This window comes from Petaurus breviceps, unplaced genomic scaffold (genome assembly GCF_028583685.1).
Source record: "Petaurus breviceps papuanus isolate PSGF00001 unplaced genomic scaffold, PetGlider_PUasm1.0 90845, whole genome shotgun sequence".
Lineage (NCBI taxonomy): Eukaryota > Metazoa > Chordata > Mammalia > Diprotodontia > Petauridae > Petaurus > Petaurus breviceps.
The window spans coordinates 26,333,400-26,358,054 of record NW_027187359.1 but is presented as its reverse complement, the minus strand read 5'-3'; the positions used below and the strand labels follow the sequence as shown (position 1 = coordinate 26,358,054).

Sequence of the window (24,655 nt, the reverse complement as noted above, 5' to 3'; positions counted from 1 at the left end):
TTATTTTTTAAAATCTCCACTTGTCCTATTCCCTTGAGGCTCTTAATGTTCCTAATGTGATAATGAGGTCTAGCCCCAGTCACACTTTTGCACTTTTAACTGAGACTCTTCTGGTATTCTTTAACTCCAAAGAATGATCTCCTTGGCAAGAATTGTTGGCATCAGAAGCTGATAGAGAAATGTTTTGGGGGGTACAAGAAGGCCTTATAGCAAACCTCAGAGGTGAATGCCTACTCTATGCTTCTGCTTTGACCTCTCCCCTTTTCCTAACTTCTCAATGTTGAGATCTCTGTTCTCTATAATATTAAGTGCTTGTTGACTGCCTGGCTTATTAACCTAATGAAATTTGATAGTGGTTCTGAGGATTCAGAATTAGAAGGGACCTTAAGAGAGAGAAGTATCTAATCTAAGCCTTTCATTTTACAAATGAGAGGTCTGTGGCCCTGAGAGGGCAAGGGAATTTCCTAGATCGGACAATATAAGTATCAGAGTCAGGATTGGAACTCAGGTCTTCTGACTCCAGAACTTCTGCTAGGACACATTGCTTGGTGGGCTACTTTATGACTGCTTTAGAGACACCTGATGTATTTGGCTTTAGCCTGTATTCACTCTTTCATTTTCAAATGTAACAACTCATTTCTGTAGTGTTTTAAGATTTACAAAGCACTAGACTAGGGTATAGTGAACATCTGATTAAGAAGATGACAGTAGAAAAGAGCCGTTTGGTACAATGGAAAGAGTGATGGATTTGGAGGGCCTGGTTTAGACTCTTATCACTTACTAATTTTGAGATGTTCGGAAGGAAGGAAGAAGGAAAAAAAGAAGGGGAAAAAAATGGTTATGTTAAGCACCTAGTGCACCAGGCACTGTACTAAGCACTTGACAAATGTTATAAGTAATCTTATTAGATCCTCACTACAACCCTGGGAGGTAGGTGCTATCTCTATTTTTTTTCTTTTCTTTTGGAAGGGGGAGGGTAGGGCAACTGGGGTTAAGTGACTTGCCCAAGGTCACATGGCTAGTTTTTTTTTTTTTTAAGTGTCTGAGACCGGATTTGAATTTTTTTACTTCAGGGCTGGTGCTCTCTACTCACTATGCCACCTACCCATCCCGGTGCTATCTCTATTTTACAGAAACTTAGGCATGGAGAGGTTAAGAGATTTGCCGGGAGTCATACAGCTGGTAAGGAGATGAGGCCAAATTTGAGCTCAGATTTTCCTGATTCTAAGTCCATTCTGCCCCAGTTTGTCTGAACCACAGCTTTTGCTGTGAAATTGTCCTAAAGTTCTAATTTATCTGTAGTCTCCTTTGCTAGACGTATAAATTCTTGAAGAAAGAAACTGAGTCTCATTTTTCTTTTGAGTCTGTTATTTGTCATTATTTTTGAGTAATAGCCATGACAACTCCCATTTCTAGAGCACTTTAAGGTTTATCAGTAGTTTTCACAACAACCCTATGAGGTAGATAGCATATGAATTATCGTCTTCGTTACAGTATTCATCTTTCATGTGAAGAAACTGAGGTTCAGTTAAAGTGACTTGCCCAAGGTTACATAGTTACCAAATGTCCAAATAGAAATTCAAATATAGGTTTCCATATGGTAATTATTATGGTGTCTCAAAGTTTTTTTGTGTCTTTCTTATCTCCTCAATTCCCAGCATAGTTATATTTTAGAAATGTTGAGTTTGAAATGTCTACAGGATACATCCAATTCTAAATGTCCAGTAATCAGTTAGTGATGCAAGCTTGGGAAGACCAATAGTAGGCATTTTAAAAATGTTTGTTGAATCTAATGGAAATGACCTTTTGAAATTAAAACTGAAAACCGGCATTTAAGAACTATAATGAAGTCAGAAACCTCCAGCTCATGCCAATGGAGTAATCCTGATGATAGGTTAAAAGAGCTCTGTCCTAAGGCACACCTTAGCATCCTGAATTTCTACCTGGACCTCTGGTTTAGATGGTAGCAAATGCTGTTGGTATCCCAACAATAACAATAACAACAACACTTGAATGTATGGTTTCATCAATGTGGTTATACCCTCCAGGGGTGTAGATAGCAATTCATCCATGATTTCTCATCTTAGGCTACTATTGTCCTGTTCTCCTATAATCCCACCACAGGGGGCCCACTCAATTGCCTGGGGTCTTCTCTTAGATCTTTTGACATGGTATCAAAAGATTGTCATCTTTAAAGTATTATATAGGTGTTAGTTATGAGTGACTTTATAATTTAATATAGTGCTTTAAAGTTTGCAAGAACACTTTGTAATAGCAGACATCAGGAAATCCTAGTAAGAATTCCATTTCTGATAGTTACTATCTTTCTTACTTCATAGAAATCACTTTACTCCTATAAGCCTCAGTTTCTGTATCTGAAAAAATAGGGAAATGGGGTGGCTAGGTGGTGCAGTGAATAGAGCACCAGCCCTGAAGTCAGGAGGACCTGAGTTCAAATCCAGCCTCAGACACTTAACACAAAAACTAGCTGTGTGACCTTGGGCAAGTCACTTGACCCCAGTTGCCCTACCTTCCCCCCTCCAAAAAAAAAGCATAAAAAATGGGGAAACATAGTACTTGTTTCACTGGGGTGCAAGGCTTAAAGAGATTATATATTACTGTGCTTTGCAAACTTTAGTGTCATAATCTAATAATAACTATGTCAGTTATACCACTTATTTTGTAGATTAAAAAACTCAGGCTCAGAAAGTTTAAGTTATTTTTCTCATAGTCACACAGCTATTAAGTATCACAAGTGAGACTTAAAAAAAAAAATCTCATTTGATCTCCACAACAACCCTGAGAGGTAGGTTCTATTAGAACCTCATTTACCTTTGTGGAAATGAAGGCAGACAGAGGTTAAGTAACTAGACCAGAGTCACACTGCTAATAAGTATCTGAAACCAAATTTGAATTCAAGTTTTCCTGTTTTCAACCCTCGTGCTCTGTACCACGAGCTGTCTCTCCCCCTCTTCCTCCCAGTAAAAAAAAAAAAAAGTTTTATTTTTTTATGCCAGAAAAGCCCAATAAATAAAAGGTGAATTAAAAAGTAAACATTCGCATTAACAATTCCTTGCCTCTGAGTGTAGCATGCTATTTACTACATAAAATTACCTCTCATGACTGGATGCCTGGTGAGTGCAGAAGGCCATGTGCTTCACTGAGAGGTAAATGGCCTTCCTCTGTGCTCCTTCCGGTCATAACCCTGCGCTCACCAGAATGCACACCAACAGATGTAGATCAGAGAGTCAGATCATTAACATGCTCTGATAGTACCTGATCTTAGTTTGTCCAGTGAATTTCTTTTTTTTTCCTGCTTTTTGGAGGGGGAAGTTCAGAGCAATTGGGGTTAAGTGACTTTCCCAAGGTCACATGGCTAGTAAGTGTTAAGTGCCTGAGGCTAGATTTGAACTCAGGTCTTCCCAACTCTAGGGCTGGTGCTCTATTCACTGAGCCACCTAGCCACCCCTGTCTAGTGAAGTTCTAATTGAGTAGTTGTCTCCCATCATCACCATCATCATCATTGTTGTTGTCATCAACATCATCATAGTCACAATGTCATTAGCGCTTTAAGTCCTGAAAAGTAGTTTGCATATATCATATGATCCTTGCCACAGCTCTGTGGCTTACCCCTAGTTTACAAATGAGGAAACTGAGGATCAGAAAGGTTAAATGTCTTACTCCTGATCACATAACTAGTATAGGTTGGAAGTAGGATTAGAGTCCCAGTCTCTTGTACCGTGAAAATTGGTGTCTTTTTGTTATACTTTCTTTATGACAAGTTCTTATTACCTGGTATGTCTGTATACTTTCCTAGGATATTTTTCTGCTACTAATTATATTTTTCTTCTCTTAACTTCATTCAAAGCCTTATAAAGAAGATGGCTCAGTGTGTAGTAGAAGTTATGGAAGATGCTAAGGGCAGAGTTCATGAGAACCTGTTGGCCAATGGAGGTAGGTAACATGCATGCTCCCAGTGTGCTTTGGGGCATGGGGCTTGAGGAAGGGCTTGCAGATGTCTTTGGCAGGTCCAGCCTCTAAGTGGAACTTAACCTACTAAGTATTGGACATATCCCATACCTCTGGTATGGCATCTGGCTGCTCAAAGTATGCCTGTTAGAATCTTAAATGGGTATTTGGAACAGCTTGAAAATGTCCTTTTCTTTGCATGACAGAATTATGACGTGTTATATATTAAAAGCCTTTATTCTATGTTGATCTAATAGTTTCTCAAGATTAATGATTTTTTATAACTTGTTAGAAATGTTTTTTTTTTTAAATGTCTCAAGGTTCGTAGATGGCCTCATCATATCAGGGCTTAGAGGAAGCAATAGGCTTCCTAAGACTGTGCCAGTGTGCCATCAACTTTGGCAAGGCCTCCCAGGTTGCAAAGACTTGAATACAAGCCTGAAGACTGGCTGCGGATCTGTTGTCTAGTGTATGTTAAGAGAGAGAGGGAAGTTTGTCAGCAAGTTGGCCAGAGGCTTGACTTGTTTTCAGCCATAGTATCTCTGAGATGACCATTTATCAAAATGTACATAGGTTGTGATCTGTGTCAGTGGAGGAGACTGTCCCCACTTATCATATCTCATCAAATACCCAAGTACTCAAGTATTAAAATATTGCATGTATGTGCATGTGCACGTGGGTGTGCATGTGTGTGTGTGTGTAAATATTTGTGTATTTAAAACAAGCCCTTCTTTCTTCAGAATGAGACTTTGAAATCCTTGTACCCTCAAGATTTGAGCCCTACTCTAGTGCCTTCATGTAACGCATAATAATCCACCTTCCTATGTTGCAGGGTTGAAGGAAAAAATGAAATACCTCAAAAGTAGGTTGAGCATGGTTTGCTGTTCTCATGGTCCGCGTGATGTGTGCATGCTACCCAGAGGGAGGAATCTTGGTCTGGTTGTAGGGGTACAGTGATCGGGTTATGATGGATTTCTCAAGTAATCACCTCGTAGCTCAGTCACGATATCCGTATGACTCAGATGGTCACAGTTTTAGACTTTTGTCTTATTTCCTGTGTTACTTGTTTCTTGCCAAATAACTGATCTATATGTCATGGAGGAGGGGGAAATGCTTTAGAAGGAGGCTTACTGCTAACATATGCATAATGCTTTAAGGCTTACCAAGGGCTTTGCATGCTTTATCTTATTTATTCTTCTCTGTTACCCTTTCAAGGTCAGTGGGGTGAGCATTACTCCTGTGAGTGTAAATAACAGATGTTTGTGTGGCCACTTCCTTCATTGACTCATATCAGAGCACTTCTACTGGGTGGATAGGCTTTTAAAAAGTTATTGGGGTCGACTAACTCATCACCAGACTGTTCAGAAAACTGACTGTACAGACTGATAATGATGATGATAAGAATTAAACAGCATTTATATTGTAACTACTATTTGTCTGGCACTATACTAAGTGCTTTATAAGTATTACCTTATTGATCCTCACAACTCTGAGGTAGGTGTTGTGATTTTCTTAATTTTACAGTTTGAGGAAACTGAGGCAAACGGTTTAATTGAACTAGTGAGTGTTGAGGTTGAATCTGAACTCAAGTCTTCTGACTCTTGAGCTCTACCTACTATACAACCTAACCATCTCTAAGCAGGTGTTAGCTGTACAAGTATTTTAATTGAGTAAAGATTACTAATCCTATTTTACAGATAAAGGAACTGAGGCTTCTAGAGGTTGTGACCCGGGGCCACACTGTAAATACTCATGTCTTCTGACCCTAAGTCTAGCACTGTTCCCTATAGCGTCCTGCTTCTCTTTCTGAGCCGTATATGACTTCCTGTGTGTATTGCTATGCTCGGAAATATGGTTCTTTTTCTCTGTCAATTGTTTTTTCTATTGGATCACAGTGCATTGCTCACCTGCTCTCTATTCCAGACATGTCTGTGGGAAGATTGTCCATAAGAAATGAACTTACTTTGTTTTTGTTTGTGTTGAGAGTGCTCTGACGCATCCTTAGGCCATTTACTTTTTAATATCCTTCTGGTTTCTACCTTGGGGCCTTTGTGTTCAAATATGCTGGATCTGTTTTTGATGAGAGAGGAGACTTTGGTTTTTCTCCAACCAAGTCAGTCATTACCCAGGTAGGCAAGAGGGCATTAAAGATGTAATCTTCAGTGTCAGTCAAATCCAATTTTCAAAATTCAGTACAACAAACATTTATGAGGTTCTTCCTGGGCACAGAGCACCAGATCGGGAACTGCCTGAGATATGTAGTTTAGATACAAAACAGTTCATGCCCTTGCAGGTCTTAGAATTAGAATCTAGTGAGGGATAAGACACAAGTATAGTTGACTATAACACTGTGTGTGTGACAGTTGCATTTGCAAGGGACAAAGGGGATGAGATAAAGGGAGGTTCTTAATTGAGTGGGGGAGGGGAGGTTGGGTTTCAAGGATCAAAGCTTCCTGAAGGAAGGTAAAATTTGAGTTGAAACATTTAAGTACTATCTGCCAAGTCCTGTGCTTATCCTAGATTTTTGAGAAAGACAATCAAATTCTCTCAAAGAACTGGTAGTTCTAGCTAGCTTTTATATGGTGCTTTAAGGTTCCCAAAGTGCTTTACATATATTATTTCATTTGAACCTTACAACAGCCTCAGGAAACAGGTGCTATTATTATCCCCATTTTACAGATGAGGAAAGTGAGGCAGAGAGTACTTCAGGGTCAAAGAGCTAGAGGCTGAAGCAAGATCCAAACTCAAGTCTTTTGGCTTCAGGTCCAACACTGTCCATGATATGATGCATCTAGTTGCCTATATAGAGTTCTTAAAGGGGTTTTAAATATACATTAAGACTTTCCAAAACATATCTGTCTTGTACAATTGCCCTGCTAACAGATCCTAAAAGAAGTTATTTGCTAATTTCCTTTTTGTTAGATTGGTAAACCAATCTGATGACTTCAGTCATCTTTTGTATTGAATTAGCTCTTATTGCCTGTGTAGACAATCAGACCAGACTCACCAGTAACCTGAGAGGTAGTGAGGCAAGTAACAGGCTCACTAAAGACCCAACCTTTCTGGCCTTAGGGGAAACCTTGTATTAAGGGTCTTAGAACAACCCTTCGGTTGTCATTACTGTAAGCTTGTTGTAAATAGGGACCATTTCACTTACTGTATTTGTACTTCTAGTGCAGTTCCTGGCACAGAGTTTTTTGATTGATTGAATTTTTACTAAATTTGTTTTGTGTCTTAAAAGAAATTATATTATTGGTTTGTGAAATCATGATAGTCAAGAACCTTGAAGGCTCATTCCATTTACCCTGACTCCTGGTTAGAAAGAGCCCTAACGGTGGTGTAGTAGATAGAGGATTGGAACTAGAGTCAGGAAGCCCTGAGTTAAAATTCTGTCTCAGACACTAGTTGTGTGTTCATTGGAGAGTCGCTTTTAATCATTCTCAAACTCAGTTTCCTCCTCTTTAAAATGGTGATAATTATAGCACCTATACCTTTTAGGGTTGTTATGAGAATCAATGAAATATCATGTAAAGTGCTTTGCAGGCCTTAAAGTACTACTTGTATGTTACCTCTTATTACTTGGAGTTGGAAGGGCTGGATCAAAATCCTAGTTCTGCCACTTATTTACCTCTGTGAATCTGAGCAAGTTACAGAATTGTAAAATTTCAGAGTTGGCTGTAAGGGATGTTGGAGGCCATCTTGTCTAACTAATACATGGAAAAACAATCTCCCTATACTATACTTTAACAAGTGGTGATCTGGCCTTAGCTTGAAGACCCCTCTCCATTTCTCCTCCTCTGGATCTCAGTTTCTTTGTCTATGAAATTGGGAGGGTGTGGGTGTGAGTTAGGTATATGTGGGGAGAGGGAGTGAACTGACCTCTTATATCCCTTCTAGTTCTCAAGTTCTAAAGCATAGTATCTTTTTATGATTTTTTTTTTTTTTTGTTTTTCTGCCTTTTGGATGGGGGAAGGCAGGACAATTGGGGTTAAGTGACTTGCCCAACATCACATGGCTAGTAAGTGTCAAGTGTCTGAGTCCAGATTTGAACTCGGGTCCTCCTGACTCCAGGGCTGGTGATCTATTCACTGTGCCGCGTAGCTGCCCCTATAGTATCTTTTTAAATAAGGCAAGACTGTAATCAAACCAGCTCAGAACTATATTCTTTCAAGTCTTCAGAAAAGGAAACTTTGGACCCTTTTGATGATTATTTTTAATATCTCAAGTTCTTGTTACAATTAACTTATAATATTTTAGAATTGAGAACTGGAACTCTTAAATATGATAGTACTCATCTCCATGCCAACAACACACCTAATATGGATACCCATTCATTTCAAAATACCTCATCGACTTCATTCACTATTTAATTAAGCCATGATCCATGGAGGTTACCTCTGAGTAATCCTATTCCCTAGAGTTTTTAATTCTCAGAGACAGGATTTGAGCCAAAGTCCTCTACAACTGGTACCCTTTCTACTTCACCATATTGTTTTCCATCTGGCCTAGGACCCCAGAAGAGCTTTGGAGCTGCAGATTTGAAGGGAGGGAGGAAGGGCAGCTTGAGACAGAAACAGATGATATCCTGATCACAGAAGAAGCAAAAGAAAGTATGAGAAGTAGATGACAGAACTTAGAAAACATAGAAGCCTGGAGTAATTAGTGCAAGGACAAACTGTCTTAAGCAGCTTAATATTAATAGTACCTGAATATCATAAAATAGTGTAACAATTAAAATTTATAACAATGATCCAGATTATCTAGAAGACATTGAATAACTTGAATGTAGGGCAAATGGTGACATCTGGAGGAGCTTAGGAAGGTGCAGCGGGGCAGATAGTAAGACCTTGTGACTCTTCATCTCACCATTAAAGGGGAAGGGAAAGATGGAAAAGGGATCCCTGGTGTCATGTATGTATTCTAGGTGACCTGGGGCAGGGGAAATAGGATGGAAAAAGACCCTAACTGATGAGGGTAGAACATCTTGCATTATACAGCCACACAATTTGCCTTGGTAATAGAAGCACCTAAACCTGTATTTCATTATTTGTTGACTTTTTTTTTTTTTGGCTTGGTCTCATAGGTATTAGTGTTCATTTCAATTTTATAGTCACACTTGGACAAATATGTATATATTAGGTTGCAGGAAGAACTGGTCCATAGTGTTTGAAAAACAGGTGTCTCACCCAAGTTTTAGGATATATATGGTGGGAAGGGGGTGAACATTTGTTAGAACCAAGTGAATAAGTGATCCCTAATCCATAATCTTGGTTTTTTCTCCGTGACATAAATTTAAGTGTCCCTGTGGTATGATTACAGAGTTGATTGGTTTAAGTCCCTGCCAATAGGGCTTTGGATCTAATACAGAGATATTACATACCTTGCAAAACAAGATAGTCATGCTTCACCCTCACTCATGTTTCACCATCCTTTCCCCCTCAGCTAGGCAGGGATTCAAGGCAAACACCATCAGTGAAGGCAATTGGCAAATTGGCAAGAATCCTTACTTTGCCCAGTGGAAAGGGGAGAAAGTGATACAAGGCTAAAGAGATGGGACCAGAGACGTTAGAGCTGGAAAGGGCTCCAGATGTTAGTGTCTTGTATCTTCCTTCCTCTATTACCTTGTATACAGAATGTTGTCTACATAGTTCTATGTGTTCATGTTATTTCCCTTTGATAGGAATAACAGCTCCTCAAAGGGCTAGGTTGTCTCCTTTTTGTCTTGGTGTTTTCAGCACCTAGTACTGCTTTTGAGTAGGCCCTTAAAAATACTTGTTGAAGGATTAATTTGGATATTATATAATTCAGTCCCTCTATCTGACATCTGAGAAAACTGGAGCCACAAATCACTGAAGTGACTTGCCCAAGGTCACATGAGCTGTAAGAGATAGGAGGTTCTTTGACTCCAAATCCAGTGCTCTTTTCTTAAGACAATGGTCCTTGCCTAGTCCTATGGGGTTTTCTCATCTGATAGTGGTGATAAGAATAAAAAGTGTGTAGTTGGAAAATAGGGATTTTGTTTGACTTTTTCTGCTCTCAAGTTAAGACATGGGGTTTGAAATACATGTGCTCAGAGTTCAGAAATCTTTGATTTGTCCTTCTGTTGAGAACTATAGTTAGTGCTGTGTTCTGATGGCAATAGCTCCATTGAAATTTGTGATATTTCTGATGAGTGGAAGTGAACCTCTGCTTAGCAAAGTTTTTCTTCAATGTAAATAAAGATCTTGTAAATAAAGAAATCTTTTTCAAGTTCAGAGAGCAAGTTCTTTTCACTCATTTTATAAACTCCATTTACAAGTTAACCATTATAAAGCCAAAAGGCACTGGTGACTACAGATACACACATCCACTTTCTCAACTCTGTAACAGTTTTATGAGAATGTTCTATGGACATTCTGAAGGATTGTTGAAGGAATGGACAGGCAGGCTTTTGTAGACAATTTTCTATAGCAAATAACGTCTTCACTGTCACCAAATGACACAACCTGATCATGTCAAAGGACATACTATAATCACATAAGATTTCTTGATAAATCATAAGATCCTAGATTTGGAGATTGAAGTGATCTATGAGGTCACTTCATTAACTACCTCATTTTATTGATAGAGGTACTTAAAGCTCAAGGAGGTTAAATGATTTACATTTCCATATAAATAGTTGAACAAAAAAGAATTTTATGTGTGAAACTGCAGATATCTACTAAGTATAGATTGCTTTTCTGTGAAAATAAAAAAGATAATAAATTCAGCATAAAGTTTTCAAAGCGGCCCTACTTGTCATACAGGTAGTAAGTGACAGAACCAGGGTTCAAACCCAGGTCCTCTGATATGAGGTATAGTGCCCTTTCCACACATTGTGCTATGCTGCTGACATGGAACACTTTGTCAAATGATTTTTTAATTATCAAATGAGGCATAAGACAATACATAAAAGTTGTTTATCATTGTCATGGAAACTCTCCCATGTTATCCGTATGTCAAAAAACCAGATCAACTGCTAATTTCTTCACTTAAATATAGAAATGCTCATCTTTCAAAGGGTAGCTAGGCAATACAGTGGCTAGAGTGCTGTATCTAGAACCAGGAAGGATATTCATCTTGAGTTCAAATCTGCCTGAAACACTTAGTAGCTGTGTGATTCTGGACAAGTCACTTAACCCTGTTGGTTTCAGTTTTCTTATGTGTAAAATGATCTGGAGAAGGAAATGGCAAAACCATTCTGGTATCTTTGCCAAGAAAACCTAAATGGGGTCATAAAGAGTTGAACACAACTGAACAATCTTTCAAAAGTAAAAGGAATTAAAGAGGACTACCATTCTTGACCTGATTCTCACAAACAGAGGGAAAACTGACTGTTGAAGAAGACATCCAGGTTGTCTTGGTGGGGAAATGATCACTCCACTTCAAAATCTGTGCTAGAGAAGGAGAGGAAAGTCAAGTATGGTCTGACATGCCTCCTTGTTTGGGGAAAACATATTTCAAAGGGATCAGAGAACAGCTAGCTATAAGTATAGAAAGGATAATTTTCTCCTAGAAAATACTATAGGAGAAATCAGTCAAGGAGGGATGAGATACTTTCAAGAATGAATTTGTGAAGCCTCAAAGAATAATTTTGAAGAAGAAAAGGGGAAGCAGTAAAAAAAAATTTGTACTCATCAAGCAATTTAGATTTTTAAAAGACGTGTAGGGAAAAATATTTATAGCAGTTTGTTTCATGATGGTAAAGAATTGCAAAACTAAAGGGGTGCCCATCAATTGGAGAATGACTAGACAAATTATGGAATATAAATGTAATATATTATCGTACCATATGAAATGATGAAAGAGAAGATTTCAGAGAAACGTGGCAACACTTATATGAACTGATTCAGAGTGAAGTAGACAGAAACAGGAGAACAATAACACTGTAAAGACTAACAACTTTGAAAGACTTGAGACCGCTAAACAATACAATGACCAACCATGATTCCAGAGAACTCATGATGACATGTGCTACTACTTACCAACTGACAGAGAAGGGATGGACTCGAGTTGCAGGATGAGAGATGTATTTTTTGGACATGGTTGATTCAGGAGTTTGTTTTTATTGACTGTTTTGTTGCAAGATTTTTAATTTTTTTTTATTTTTATTTTTTCCCAGTAGGTTAGAGGGCATGAGGGAAAGGAGAGAGAGCAAGAGGGGGAAGGAGGAAAAGGACAGGAGAGGAGAGGAGAAAAAAAGAAGAAAGAGAAGATCATTGGAGCATCTTTAGAAGAGAGTAGGAGAAAAAGATCTTCTATTAAGAAAGTACAAACCAGCAGACCAGATTTCAAAACTATATGTTATATTCATTATATTTTAAAAGAAAAGCATGCTATGCTTAAAAGATAGCTGCAGTTTCATAAGCCATATTCTTTTCTATATGTATGAAAAGAGTTTGGTTTTTTTAGTGTTAAGTTCAGTATAAAATTTTGGAAGTAAGGTTAGGTAATGGAAGATCATTAACAATCCTGTAAGGATACTGTGAAGGTTGTTATAACTAAACCTAAGTTAGCAATGCTGAAGATAACTAGAAGGTGGATTTTATTTTTTCTTTCATTTTATTAGCTAAAAGAAGATTTAAGAGATGATAGTACTGTAACATCAGATTGATAAAATCATGACAATTGAGAGAAGACAGAACTACTCAACTCCTATTTTGCCTCTTATCTGGTAAGGAAAACAGGCTTTAGACTGGAAAGGACAGAACATAAAAGGCCCATAAGGAATTGAAACCCAAGAAAAGTAAATAAACAGGAAGAGAATGGCATCTAGCTGCCCTTGGTGTCTTCAAGTTTCCAGGGCCAGACAAACTGTATCCCAAGGCACAGAAAGTCCTGGCAAATATAATTACCCGGTTACTGTCAGGGATATTTGAAAGATCATAGAGATGGGGAGTGGTTAATAGCTGGACTGGCTGACAGAAAGCAAATATTTTATTGATTTGCAAAAAAGAGAAGATTACTAGTAGAGTTTGCCAACTGTAGATCAATGGCAATTGTTTCAATTCCTGGAATAATTCTAGACTATATTAAAGGGATGGTTACTGAATATCTAGAAAAGGAAATAGTGACTCCAAGAGCCAGGGTAACTTCATGAAGAATAGGTTGTTCATGACTAGCCTTTTTTTTTTTTTAATAGTATTGCTAGCCTGATAGACCAAGGAAGTGAAGTTGAAGTTGATCCTGTGAACTTCAAAAGGGCAGATTTTGGACTTTACACATGTGTCTTGCACTGTCTGAAACATAAGTAGTTGAAATCAATGTCAACATTGGGAATTGTAAAGAATTAACTAGACACATTGATGAAAATTAGCTTCAGGACTCTATAAGCAGTCCTCCAGAAATTATGCCATACCTAAGGAAATATAGTGAGGTATCCCCAAATGAAGAAAAGGATTTCTAGTAAGCAGGAACTGTGAATGTACCTCTTTGTCACATGAGCTTTTTAAGGTTGAGACTATTTCCTAATAAACTTTATATGTATTTAAGGAAGAGTGTGTCCCAGACAGTGAAGATGGGGATGACAATTTCAATTCATTTGAAAAAGATACAGACTATTTGGTGCAGTGGATAGAGCACCGGCCCTGGAGTCAGGAGGACTTGAGTTCAAATACAACCTCAGACATTTGACACTTACTAGGTGTGTCACCCTGGGCAAGTCACTTAACCCCATTTGCCTAGTTGCACCACCACCACCACCACCACTACCACCTGCTCTACCCCCCCCCCCCCCCCCCAAATATGGAGAATTTAGTGCACTATAAGAGCCATGAGTCAACAATGTAATGGGTTGCTCAAAAAACTAATGAAATCTTAGGCTGCATTAAGGGAGGCAAAATATCAAGGATTAGGAAAGTTAATTATCCCATTATACTCTGCCCTAGTCAGATCATACTTGGAGTATTAATAATCATAATAACAGTAATAATTGCTAGTATCTGTCACAAACTGGAATGAGCTGCTTTAAGAGGTGGTAGCTCTTCTCACTAAAGACATTCAAACAAAGGCTGAGTTTTCCCCTTTGGGGATGTTATAGAAAATATTTTCTTTCCTGGCCTAAGTTGAACTAGATGAGCTCTGAGGTTCTTTTCATCTCTGATATTTCCTGATTCTATCAAAAAATAAGAGCTTGGGAGAAAAATTACCCCTAAATTCTATTTGTCCATTATCCCCAGAAACATTTGTTAATTCATTAAACAATTATTTTTTAAAGTATCTAATCCAGGTAAGGCCTGTGCTTGCTGCTGTGGAGGATACAGATAAGACTTAACTTGCTGTGTAGTGGATTACATGGGAATAAAGACTACATTCCAAGGTGCAGAACAAAAGAAGTCCTGTGAGAATTTTAAGATTTGTTATGGGGTAAACAGACAAAATTTCTGCTTGGAAAGATCAGGGAAAGTTTCCTGGGTAAGAGGTAGAAGCATTTAATGTGCCTTGAAAAATCAGTGAATTTTGACAGAAGAGGGTGAAAGCATGCTGTTTTGCTTTGTTTCTTTAGAGAGACCAAAGGCACAGCAGGTCCTTTATCAGAGTGGAGAGAGCACGAGAATTAAAGGAAGAAACCTAGAAGGGAATCTTAGATCTGATCTGTCAGCTGCGTTCTATGGGAATTTGGGTGGGACAGAGGTGAAAGTACCTGATTTATGGAGTCAGATGATCTTGGTTCAAGTTTTGCATCTGCAAGTATATAATCTCTGCAGTCTTGAATAATTTATTTCTCCTCACTTAGTTAACTCATCTGTAAAATAAGAAGATGGGACTGGATAACCTTTAAGGTCCTTTCCAGTGGTGATTCCTTTGAGGCTATGATCCCAAGCTGTTTAACCACTGAACCTCAGTTTCCTCATCTGTAAAAGGGGAATAATAAGCATTATTTACCTCTTTGGGTCATTGCCAGGAAAACAATTTGGATATATTTCAAATGCCATAGAAATGTGAGCTATTATTTTTATAAGACAGCAATTTTCTGCAAATCAGTGTGACCAAAAGGTATATTTCTGTGATGAAGCTTTCTCAGCTGGCTTGACATAATGAGAATAGGATATTTTTTGGGGGGGGGGGGCTTTAAGGTTTGCAAAGTGCTTTGTGTATATTAATTCATTTGATTATGTCATCCAGCTGTAGATGACTTCCAAGTGACAGGTAAAATATTAATGATATGGATGCGGGGTATTTAGACTCTCATGTTGCATGTATCTTTCTCAGAGCAGATCAGTCTAAATGAGTCAGTTTTTCATTAGCTGTAACACTGATGTAAATACCTAATATATTGGAGAGAGCCCTGAACCTTAAATCAAGAGTCCTTTGACTTTGGACAAATCACTTTATCATGTTGGTTCTCAAATCTCCTCTGTAAGATGGAGTGGTTGGATGGGGTGGGAATTGGTGGCCTCAAGGCCACATATGACTTTCTCGGTCCTCAAGTGTGGTCTTTTGAGTTAGTCCAAGTTTTACAGAACAAATCCTTTTATTAAGGGGATTTGTTCTGTGAAGTTTGGATTTAGTCAAAGGGCTGCACTAGAGGACCTAGAAGGCCACATGTGGCCTCAAGGCCACAGGTTCCCCACCCCTGGATTAGGTGATTTCCAAGCTCCTCTCCAGATCAAACAAGCTATGAGTCTGTGAATGAATGAAAATGGCAAGGAGCCCTCAAAGGAGAAGACTTTTTTTTAAACCACTCTGGGCTTTGATTTATTCATAGGTAAAATGGATATAACATTTTCATCTCAAGGCTATTGGGAAGAAATTATTTTGTAAACCTTAAAGCCCTAGAGAGAGAGAGAGAGAGAGAGAGAGAGAGAGAGAGAGAGAGAGAGAGAGTGAGTGTGTGTATGTGTGTGTATGTGTGTGTGTGTTGTTTTTTATTGCTATCATTATACTATCTGGTGGCCGTCTTTCATTGCCCCACATTGCACATACTGAAAGGCTGGATTTTCTTTTCTTGTTGCTAAACTGACTATATTCATGTCTTTTCAGTTGACTTAACTTCTTTTGTGACCCGCTTTGAATGGGACATGGCCAAGTATCCTGCCAAGCAGCCGCTTGTGGCTGTAGTGGACACATTAGCAAAGGTAAAGGGGACACAGCTGTGTTTGAGAATAGTTACCCCTCTGGGATTTGAGGGATCTCAGGGGAAGGGTGTGTGAGCCTTCTGAACTGTGTTCTCTTCATCTCCCCTCCCACATCCCACTTACAGAGATTCCCCATTTTACATTTTGATATAGTGATAAAGGCACTACACCTGGGGACAGGAAACCCGTGTTTTATCTAATTCCTTTACCTTTGAAAAAGCAACCTAGGACAAGTCATTTCACTTCTGGATCTCAGTCTTCTATAAAATGAAGTCACGCTCATTTTATGTTCTCTGTTCAAAACACCTCTTTTGCCATAATAGCCTCAGATTCTGTGGTTTATGCTTTTCCATGCATGACTGGATTTGTGTTTTCTTTAACTGGGGCCTCTTTACTTGCCCTGGCGGTCATGTTCTTCGTGAGAAGAAGCTTCTTGGAACCAGGACAGGCAGGGGTAGTACGCATTGGTGGAGTAAAGGGAGGGTACAAATCCACTTCTCAAACTGAACAGCCAGGTTTGATACCAGGATGTCTTGAGTAGTATCAACCTCCAAGCCTTTGAGAAGGAAACAGAATGTGATATTCAGGAGTGGAGGTTCAGGTCAGGGCAGTCAGTATGGAACCAGGAAGCAAAATCCTATGAGTTTCAGTGCACTGACTGCTTCCCCAGTCCCTCAGTTTTTTTGATGGTTAGCAGTGGGTATGTTCCCCAACCTGTATTACTCTGCAATACCATGGGCTTTTGTGGTTATGATCAGGGCCACCCTGTTCTCTCCCATTAGACTGTAGGCTCAGATACTTGTCCTCCCCACCTACCTTGTCAGTCTGGATGTAGGAGTGTAGCCCGCCCCTCTCAAAACAGGTTTTTGAGGAAGCAGGATAGAGTTATGATAATAATTCACATTTCTGTAACATTTGAACATTTACATCTAAGGTTATGTTCAAAAAATACTTCAAGGACTTGTGATTTCCTTAATGGGGGTACCCTTGCTTCCTGTGCAGATTATCTAGTCCCCCACAACCTAATAGATAGTCTTTGAGAGTTTCTGTGTTGGAACCATTCATCTTGCTGAAACCCAATGATGAACTTTTCTGATCTTAGCTAGGCATTCCTTGTTCAACACACGAACTGTCTTGTCATTACCTGGCCAATCTTAAAAGCGTTTCTTGCTTAGTAGACCATGGCAGATCTTATACTTCACTGGCAAACCTTTTGTGAACCCACATTCACATTCATACCATGATTAAACATTAGAGGAAGACTTAATGGGAGGCTTATTATTCAGTAATTTGAAAGTTTAATAAATAATGGGGTTATTGAATAAAGAATGAATTATGATGATAACTGCTATTTACAGATATTTATATTACATACCCTATTGAGCTTTTTCTCATGAATAACTCATATTTCAGTAGTGCTTCTAGATGTGTGAAGTATTCATCCTATAGTCCCAAGATGGCAGGTGTGGTGATACACACCTGTAATCTTGCTAATGGGGCATTCAGCAGTTCTGAATTACAGTGGGTTAAACTTATCAATATCCTCACTAAGCTCAGTATCAATGTGATGAGCCCCCAGAAGCAGGGGGTAAGTGTGTGTGGGGGGTACCAGGTTGCCAAAGGAGGGGTGAACTGGCCCAGATTTGAAACAGAATAGGTCAAAGTTCCTATGTCAATCAGTGGGATCAGGCCCTTGAACTTCCAACCTGGGTAGCATAGGGAAACCCAGTCTCAAAAAAAAAAAATTCCTGAGGGCAAATATTAGTATTACCCTTTTACAAATGAGGAAATTTAAACCAAGAGAAGAAACTTGCCTATGGCTTCACAGGGAAGAATTGTCAGTCAGGGCTCCTGGGTCTCCTGACTAAGTCCAATCATTGATCCATTCCATTAACATTATCAGTCAGGGTACATACTCATTGGCATCCATTTACCCAATAGGTCCATTTTCATCCACTCATGTCCTCTGAGGTCTGATCAAATAGTTTTGTCTGTGGTTTTGGCTAAACCCAAGAAATAACTTCTGAATGAGAATGATTATGAAATCTCTGTCCAAAGAGAAGTGAGAGCATGCACTCCACACCATGGAGAATTGGGGAACATTCTGTCCAAGGAACACAGGGCCGGCTGGCATAGTTTCCATTGCTTTGAAGTCCTCACTGTGCAAACCAGTGGAGGGGATTGTAATGTGTTGATATGAGCCATTTATTGAAATACTGTATTTGGCTACCTAGGCGAGGCAGGGACAGGCTGTTAATGGCATTTTATAGTTTTTATAAGACTTAGGAACTGGAAGAGAACTCAGATAATTTAATATAACCCCTTTATTTAAATTTTTTCTTTTTTATAATCAACTTAAATATGAACATTTTCAATATACAAATAATAGAAGAGAATTATATAGGAAATTGTGAGCTATTACATATGCTTTTCAGAGCATATGTATTCAGTTTATTAAATAACTACTGTCCTGCTTGTCCATTTTTCCTTTTGAACTTCTTTTTGTTCTTTATTGTGTAATTAAAAAAAAGTTTAGTTGACACTCTTTTCTTTTGTTTTGTTTGAATCACTCTCATTATCCATCAACTCCTCTTCATAATTCCTCTCTCCCTACTCCTACTAAAGAAATTCTCCTTTGTAAAGTATAGTCAAGCAAAATAAATTCAGTAATAATATTAAATGTATGTTTCATCTCATTCTATACCTCTGGTCATTACTTCCGTACCAACAAATGGGAAGCATGATTCATCAGTAGTCTTCTGGAGCCACGACTGGTCTTTGCATTGATAATGGTTCTTAAGTCTTTCAAAGTTGCTTTCCTTTACACTATTGTATTGATTATACAGTCATTTTTCAATCATATACAACTCTTCATGACCCCATTTGGGGTTTTCTTGGCAAAGATAATTGGAGTGGTTTGCCATTTCCTTCTCCAGGTCATTTTACAGGTGAGGAAACTGAGGCAAACAGGGTTAAGTGACTTTCCCAGGGTCACACAGCTAGTTATCTATCAGGATGGATTTGAACTCAGGAAGATGAGTCTTCCTGACTCCAGGCCAGGTGCTCTATCCACTGTTGCATCTAGCTATTCACTCATTCTCTGCCTCAGTTCATACATATCTTCCTAGGTTTCTCAGAATCTGTCATATCTGCCACCTCTTATAATACAATAATGTTCCCAATGTAATTCCCTTATTTTGCAGAGTAAAAACCTGAGGCTCACAAAAGGGAAGGAATGCCACTAAATTCCTATAGCTCATAAACAGTAGGGCCAGGATTTAAATGTAAGGCTCCTGGCTGCCAATCAAATTCTTGTTCTGCTACATCTCACTGTCTGCCATCTCTGGCAGAATTCAGTCTGGTCTTAATTCCTAATGAGCAGATCCTAAAAAAATTATTTAGTTGTAAAGGGCTTGTGTATATATATATATATATATACACACACACACACACACACACACACACACACACACATATGTTCAAGATCTGATTTGACAATGTAGTTACTCTCTGCAATGCTATGCATTAAAACTTAGTAGCTCATCTAATCATCAAGTGTCAGAAGGGCCCACCCAGAGAAAATGAGTGGCTTGCCTATGGTCAAGCAAGTGGGAAATGGAAGAGCTAGGATTGGAATTCAGGTTCTCTGGTACCAAATCCAAGGCTCTTTCCCACGGATCTCAAATGAGATGATTTTCAAAGGTTGCTAATCCTGAATTATCTACCCTATATTTAACCTGGTGATCAGCCTCTCAAGCCAGAAACCCTCTGGAAGTGTTTGACTTGCTATGCTCTGTGCTGGTGCACCCTCCAGACCCCCAAAGTTACCTTTACACTGGGATGAAGCATTGACCTGGGCCTTTAGTGGATGCATTATTATAACTGTTTTGTAGGTGAGGGAACTGAAGCTCAGTAACCTCACAGGATTAGTTCACAGTCACAGAGCTAAGGAGTGTTAGGGTTCAAGATTCCAACTCTGGGCTCCTGACTCCACCTCCACTTATTTCTTTCCATGACCCTTAGAATGGAACCTTAGTTGGGTATTCTGTCCACACAGTCCATCATGCCTCTCTAGTTTGTGGGCGGCTATTATACTCTAACTCATCTTTCCTTCCCATAAATGGGTGGCCCTTTGGAAGCCTGGGGGCATTTGGGAATCCAGGTGGGGCTTTTCTACAAGCATCCCAAAGCCTTGATGTCCTCAGGCAATTTGAGAAACCTGGTAGCACATTCAGTTCCTGCCCTGATATGGGTGGCAGTCCTTCTCCTAGGGGGTATGGAGTCCACTGTCTCCACCCATTCAGCTTAGTTCACATTCTCCTCCTTCCTCCCTCCTACATGCCCATATTCTCTGCCATCCAAGGTTAGAGGGGATCTTAGGGGTGGTCTTATCCAATCCAGCCCTATCATTTTACTGAGGGAGCTGGATGGCACAGTAGAGCCTGAGTCAGGAAAACCCCAGTTCAAATCTGAACTCAAGATTCTTGTTAGCTGTGTGATTCCTGGCAAGTTAATTAACCTCCATCTTTAGTTTTCTCACCTGTAAAATGGGGATAACAATAGCACCCACTTTGCAGGGTTGTTAGGATCAAATGAGGTAATATTTGTAATATAAAAAAAAGCTCTTTGCACAGTTTCAGGCACATAGTAGGTGCTGTATACCCCATTCCCTATAAATGGGCAAACAGGCTAAGAGATGATGTGACTTGCCCCAAGGTGATTTACAAAGTAAGAGAGATTTGAATTTGGGTCCTAGGACTGTTTCCACTAATACAGTCTCTTTCTCTGGGCCCTGGTGTCTTAAGACTTAGAGCTATTTGGGACCTTATCTCTGTTTATAGATAAGGAAAGTGCTGCCCAGGAAAGTTGAGTAATGATTGGTCATGTTCTCTATACAATGAAACCATAGTACTAGGGAGTCTCCTTCCAGTTCTAAATTCTATGATCCTTGACTTGATAAACATGGAGACACAGGGACTTCATCCTTGAGTTATAACTAATCTAGATTTCAAGTCATCTAGAAGCCAGTTGCTGTTTGCTGATTGAAGTCTTATGACCATTAAAAAATAATCTCATAATAGTATCTATCAGTCTAGTATGCTGTGTTCCTCTGTAGCATGCCACATCCTTGAGGTCATTGGACTCAAGATAATGTTGTAGGTCCCTTTCAACTCTGAATTCTAGGATCTAATTCAATGCATTCTTTTAAAAAAGTAATTTTTATTTTTTAAAGGGGGGAAGGCAGGGCAATTGGGGTTAAGTGACTTGCCCAAGGTCACATGACTAGTAAGTGTTGTGTCTGAGGCTGCATTTAAACTCAGGTCCTCCTGATTCCATGGCCGGTGCTCTATTCGCTGTGCCATCTACTGCCCCTAATGCATTCTTTAGATGTGTAATGAACAGTTCCTCTCTAGAGCCAGTGTCTGAATGCCCATCTTTTCCAGAGCAGGTATTGACCATCTCTATGGCAGGGACTGAACCTATTGGCATTTATTCTGGAAGCTGACTGCCAGTTACTACTTTCTCTAACACACTGGTGATATATAAACAGGTTAAATATTCAGAATATATATTCCATACCGACTATACAGAAATGTATATTCTGTGCCAATTATACAGAATTGTCACGACATTTCTATTCTAGTCATTGATTCCTAAATTTAAGGTCCTAGGCTGGGTGCTGTGGGGGATATTAGGATAGATAAGATATGTCCCTACCATCTTGGAGCTTGCTACCTAATGGAACAGATTAAGGTTTGAGAACTAGTTTCTGCTCTAGTATAGAGCTGAGATAAGCCACTGATAACAAAATGAGAATCCCTCCTTGAACACGTGGCCTAGAAAATGAGATAAAACTTAACCAGCTTGTGCTAGAACTGCCTTGGGTGGGTGGGGACCAAGCCCTGGAGGAGGGAGGGAAAACACCTGATTGAGAAATCAAGAGAAATATTGGGCCTATGAAAAATGGATAAAATTTTAAGTTGTAGCTAACGGGTCAGGAGGGAATTGCAGCAGATGTCAGTGCCTGGAGCCTTGGTGTGAAGGTGGAAAGTAAGGGGTAGTCTGAGGTCAGGGCCTGCCATCTGAAGGACTTTGAGCAGTAGACTAAGGAAGATTCCATAAGAAATTGGGGAAGTCTTTTGTGCAAGAGTCTAAAACTGTAATCATTTTGGGGACAAATGAGTTATAACATTGGTAATGAAATGGACACGTAGTTCAGTAAGAAATGTTATGGAACTTGTTTTTACTCTAAGAAGCACAATGAGGCAGATAAAAACAAATAACTTCAAGGAAGATTGAGATCAGCTAACTAAATAACTGTTGTGATAATTACAGGTCATGTTTATATTGTGTTGTTTTACAAAGTACTTTTCATTGTTTCATTTGAGTCTCATAATAACCCTTTGAGGTAAGCCATTTAGATGTGATTCCTCATTTTGTGAGACTTGCCCTTGGCCACCGATTATGGGTGCCCAGGACAATGTTTAAACCCAGTTTTTGCTGCCTCCCAGTCCAGAGCTGTAGTCAGTATGATAAATATTTCAAACATATCCTTAAAGGCTTTCCTGCCTCTGACACTTAACTAGCTATGTGACCATAAGACAGTTTCAATTCTCTTAAGCATCAGTTTCCTCATCAGTAAAATGGGGCTAATAATGCCAGGAACAAGATTGCCTTAAGGATTAGAAATGTATAAATGTCAGCTGCAATTGTTTCCTGCTTGGTTAGATTCACCAGGGCTTAGGCTATATTGGAAATGTATTCCCAGAACAATGAGGAAACAGATGGTGACTTTAATAGGAACAGTGATTTACATTTGCATTGCTCTTCATGGACATTATTTCATTTGATGCTTGAATAGAGCACTGGTCCTGGGGCCCTGGAGTCCTGAGGATCTGAGTTCAAATTTGGCTTCAGACACTTAATATTTACTAGCAGTGTGACTTTGGGCAAGTCACTTAACCTCAATTGCCCTTCATCCCCCCCCTCCAAAAAGCAAAAAAAAAAAATCTGTCTACTAAAGGAGTGCAAAGATTATTATCTCCACTTTACAGATGGGGAAACTGAACCCCAGAGTGGGGAGATATTGCCCAGATTTACAAAGCTATTACAAAACTGGTAAGTTGTGGACCCTGAAGTCAAACATAGGTGCCCCCTACCACACTATGCTGCTGCATAGGTCCTCAGGGTGAAACCCAAGTTCTTGTCATTTAGGTTGTCCTTAAAGTTCAACCAAATTGAGGCAGTTTTGTAGAAAGTCCTAACTTGTTAATTAAGCAAAGTTAACTTTTGTTTTTATACACAGCAACTGGCACAAATAGAAACAGACCTGAAAGCTAGAACAGCTGCCTACAACACTCTGAAGGGAAACCTGGAGAATCTGGAAAAGAAATCCACGTAAGTATCTGCTTTTGCTCCTTCATGAGACTTGTTTCTCTAGGTTCTGCTAAAGTAACCGGGCCCATGTACCCCATTCACCTTCCTTTTACCCCTTCCACTCTCTGACACCTTCCCACCCTCCAGCTTTGTTTATGCTCCTTTACAGATTTATAACCTTGTGCTTCTTGTGAGGCCTACTAGGAGTTAGAGTGGCTTAGTTCTTTGCCCTACCCTACCCCCCCAGTACTTCCCTCACTTCTCCTCAATTCAGCTAGCCTTTATGATCTATGATGTGCAAGGGTGGGGTTGAGATATTGAAAGAGAAGTGGAGCAGGCAGAGAATTCCTCCTCTCAGGGAATTTACTACCTGCCAAAAAAGAATGTAATATATATAGATTAATAAATAATGGTAACTAGAGTGGATGGAGTGAAAAAAACCTCTTCCACAGAGAGAGAGAGAGAGAGAGAATATGTGTATTCTAGGCCTCTGGGAAGGATTATGCAAATGCCTAGTGCTAAATCGGAATGTTCATGAAGGAGGATATTATAAAATAAGTCCAGTAAATGTGGTTAGTGGGATCATAGGAGGACCTTAAATGCCAGAAAGAAGTTGTTTGTGTTTTATCTAAAAGAGCCACTTAAGGTTTTTGAACTACCACATTACACGGTTGATTCTGTGCCATAGGAATATTATTTTGGCCACTGAATGTGGTTTGGAGACTGTAGAGACTGGAAGCAATTGAAATAGCTCAGGCAAGAGGGGATAAATGAAAGTGAGCATGACATTGCGAGTGTTAAAAATGAGGACAGATGTGAAATATGTGGAAGGAAAACCAAAAGGCCTTGGCAAGTGATTGGATATAAGGACTGAAGAAAGAAGACCTGTTAAGGATTTGGGAAGTAGAATGAAAAGTTGAAAAGAGGCACCTTAAAGTTATATTTTGGTTCACTTTAAGTTTAAGACTGAAGTAAGGTCAGAGTAGGAGTGATGGATTGAACAAACAGGGAATGTTGGAGGGACTGGAGATTGCAATGAGAATGGGGGTGTTGAGGTTTAGAAATGGAAGTCTGGGTGCAGCTAGGTGGTACAGTGAATAGAGCACCAGTCCTGGAGTCAGGAGGACCTGAGTTCAAATCCAGCCTCAGGCACCTAACACTTAGTAGTCCTGTGACTTTGGGCAAGTTACTTAACTCCAATTGTCCTGCCTTCC

General features: G+C 39.3%; 1 protein-coding gene across 9 annotated transcripts in view; it reads left to right on the top strand.

The window, feature by feature from the left end:
* ATP6V1C2 (ATPase H+ transporting V1 subunit C2) overlaps positions 1 to 24,655 on the top strand; it is a 67,085-nt gene that overhangs the window by 22,528 nt on the left and 19,902 nt on the right. For 5 of the 9 annotated variants that reach the window (XM_069072257.1, XM_069072258.1, XM_069072255.1 and 2 more), the window contains 4 exons: positions 3,869 to 3,954; positions 4,802 to 4,831; positions 15,970 to 16,064; positions 23,371 to 23,462. In XM_069072257.1, coding sequence (XP_068928358.1) covers positions 3,869 to 3,954; positions 4,802 to 4,831; positions 15,970 to 16,064; positions 23,371 to 23,462 — 303 coding nt within the window. The remainder of the gene's footprint in view (positions 1 to 3,868; positions 3,955 to 4,801; positions 4,832 to 15,969; positions 16,065 to 23,370; positions 23,463 to 24,655) is intronic. The other 4 variants (XM_069072263.1, XM_069072259.1, XM_069072256.1 and 1 more) reach the window with 1 other exon arrangement.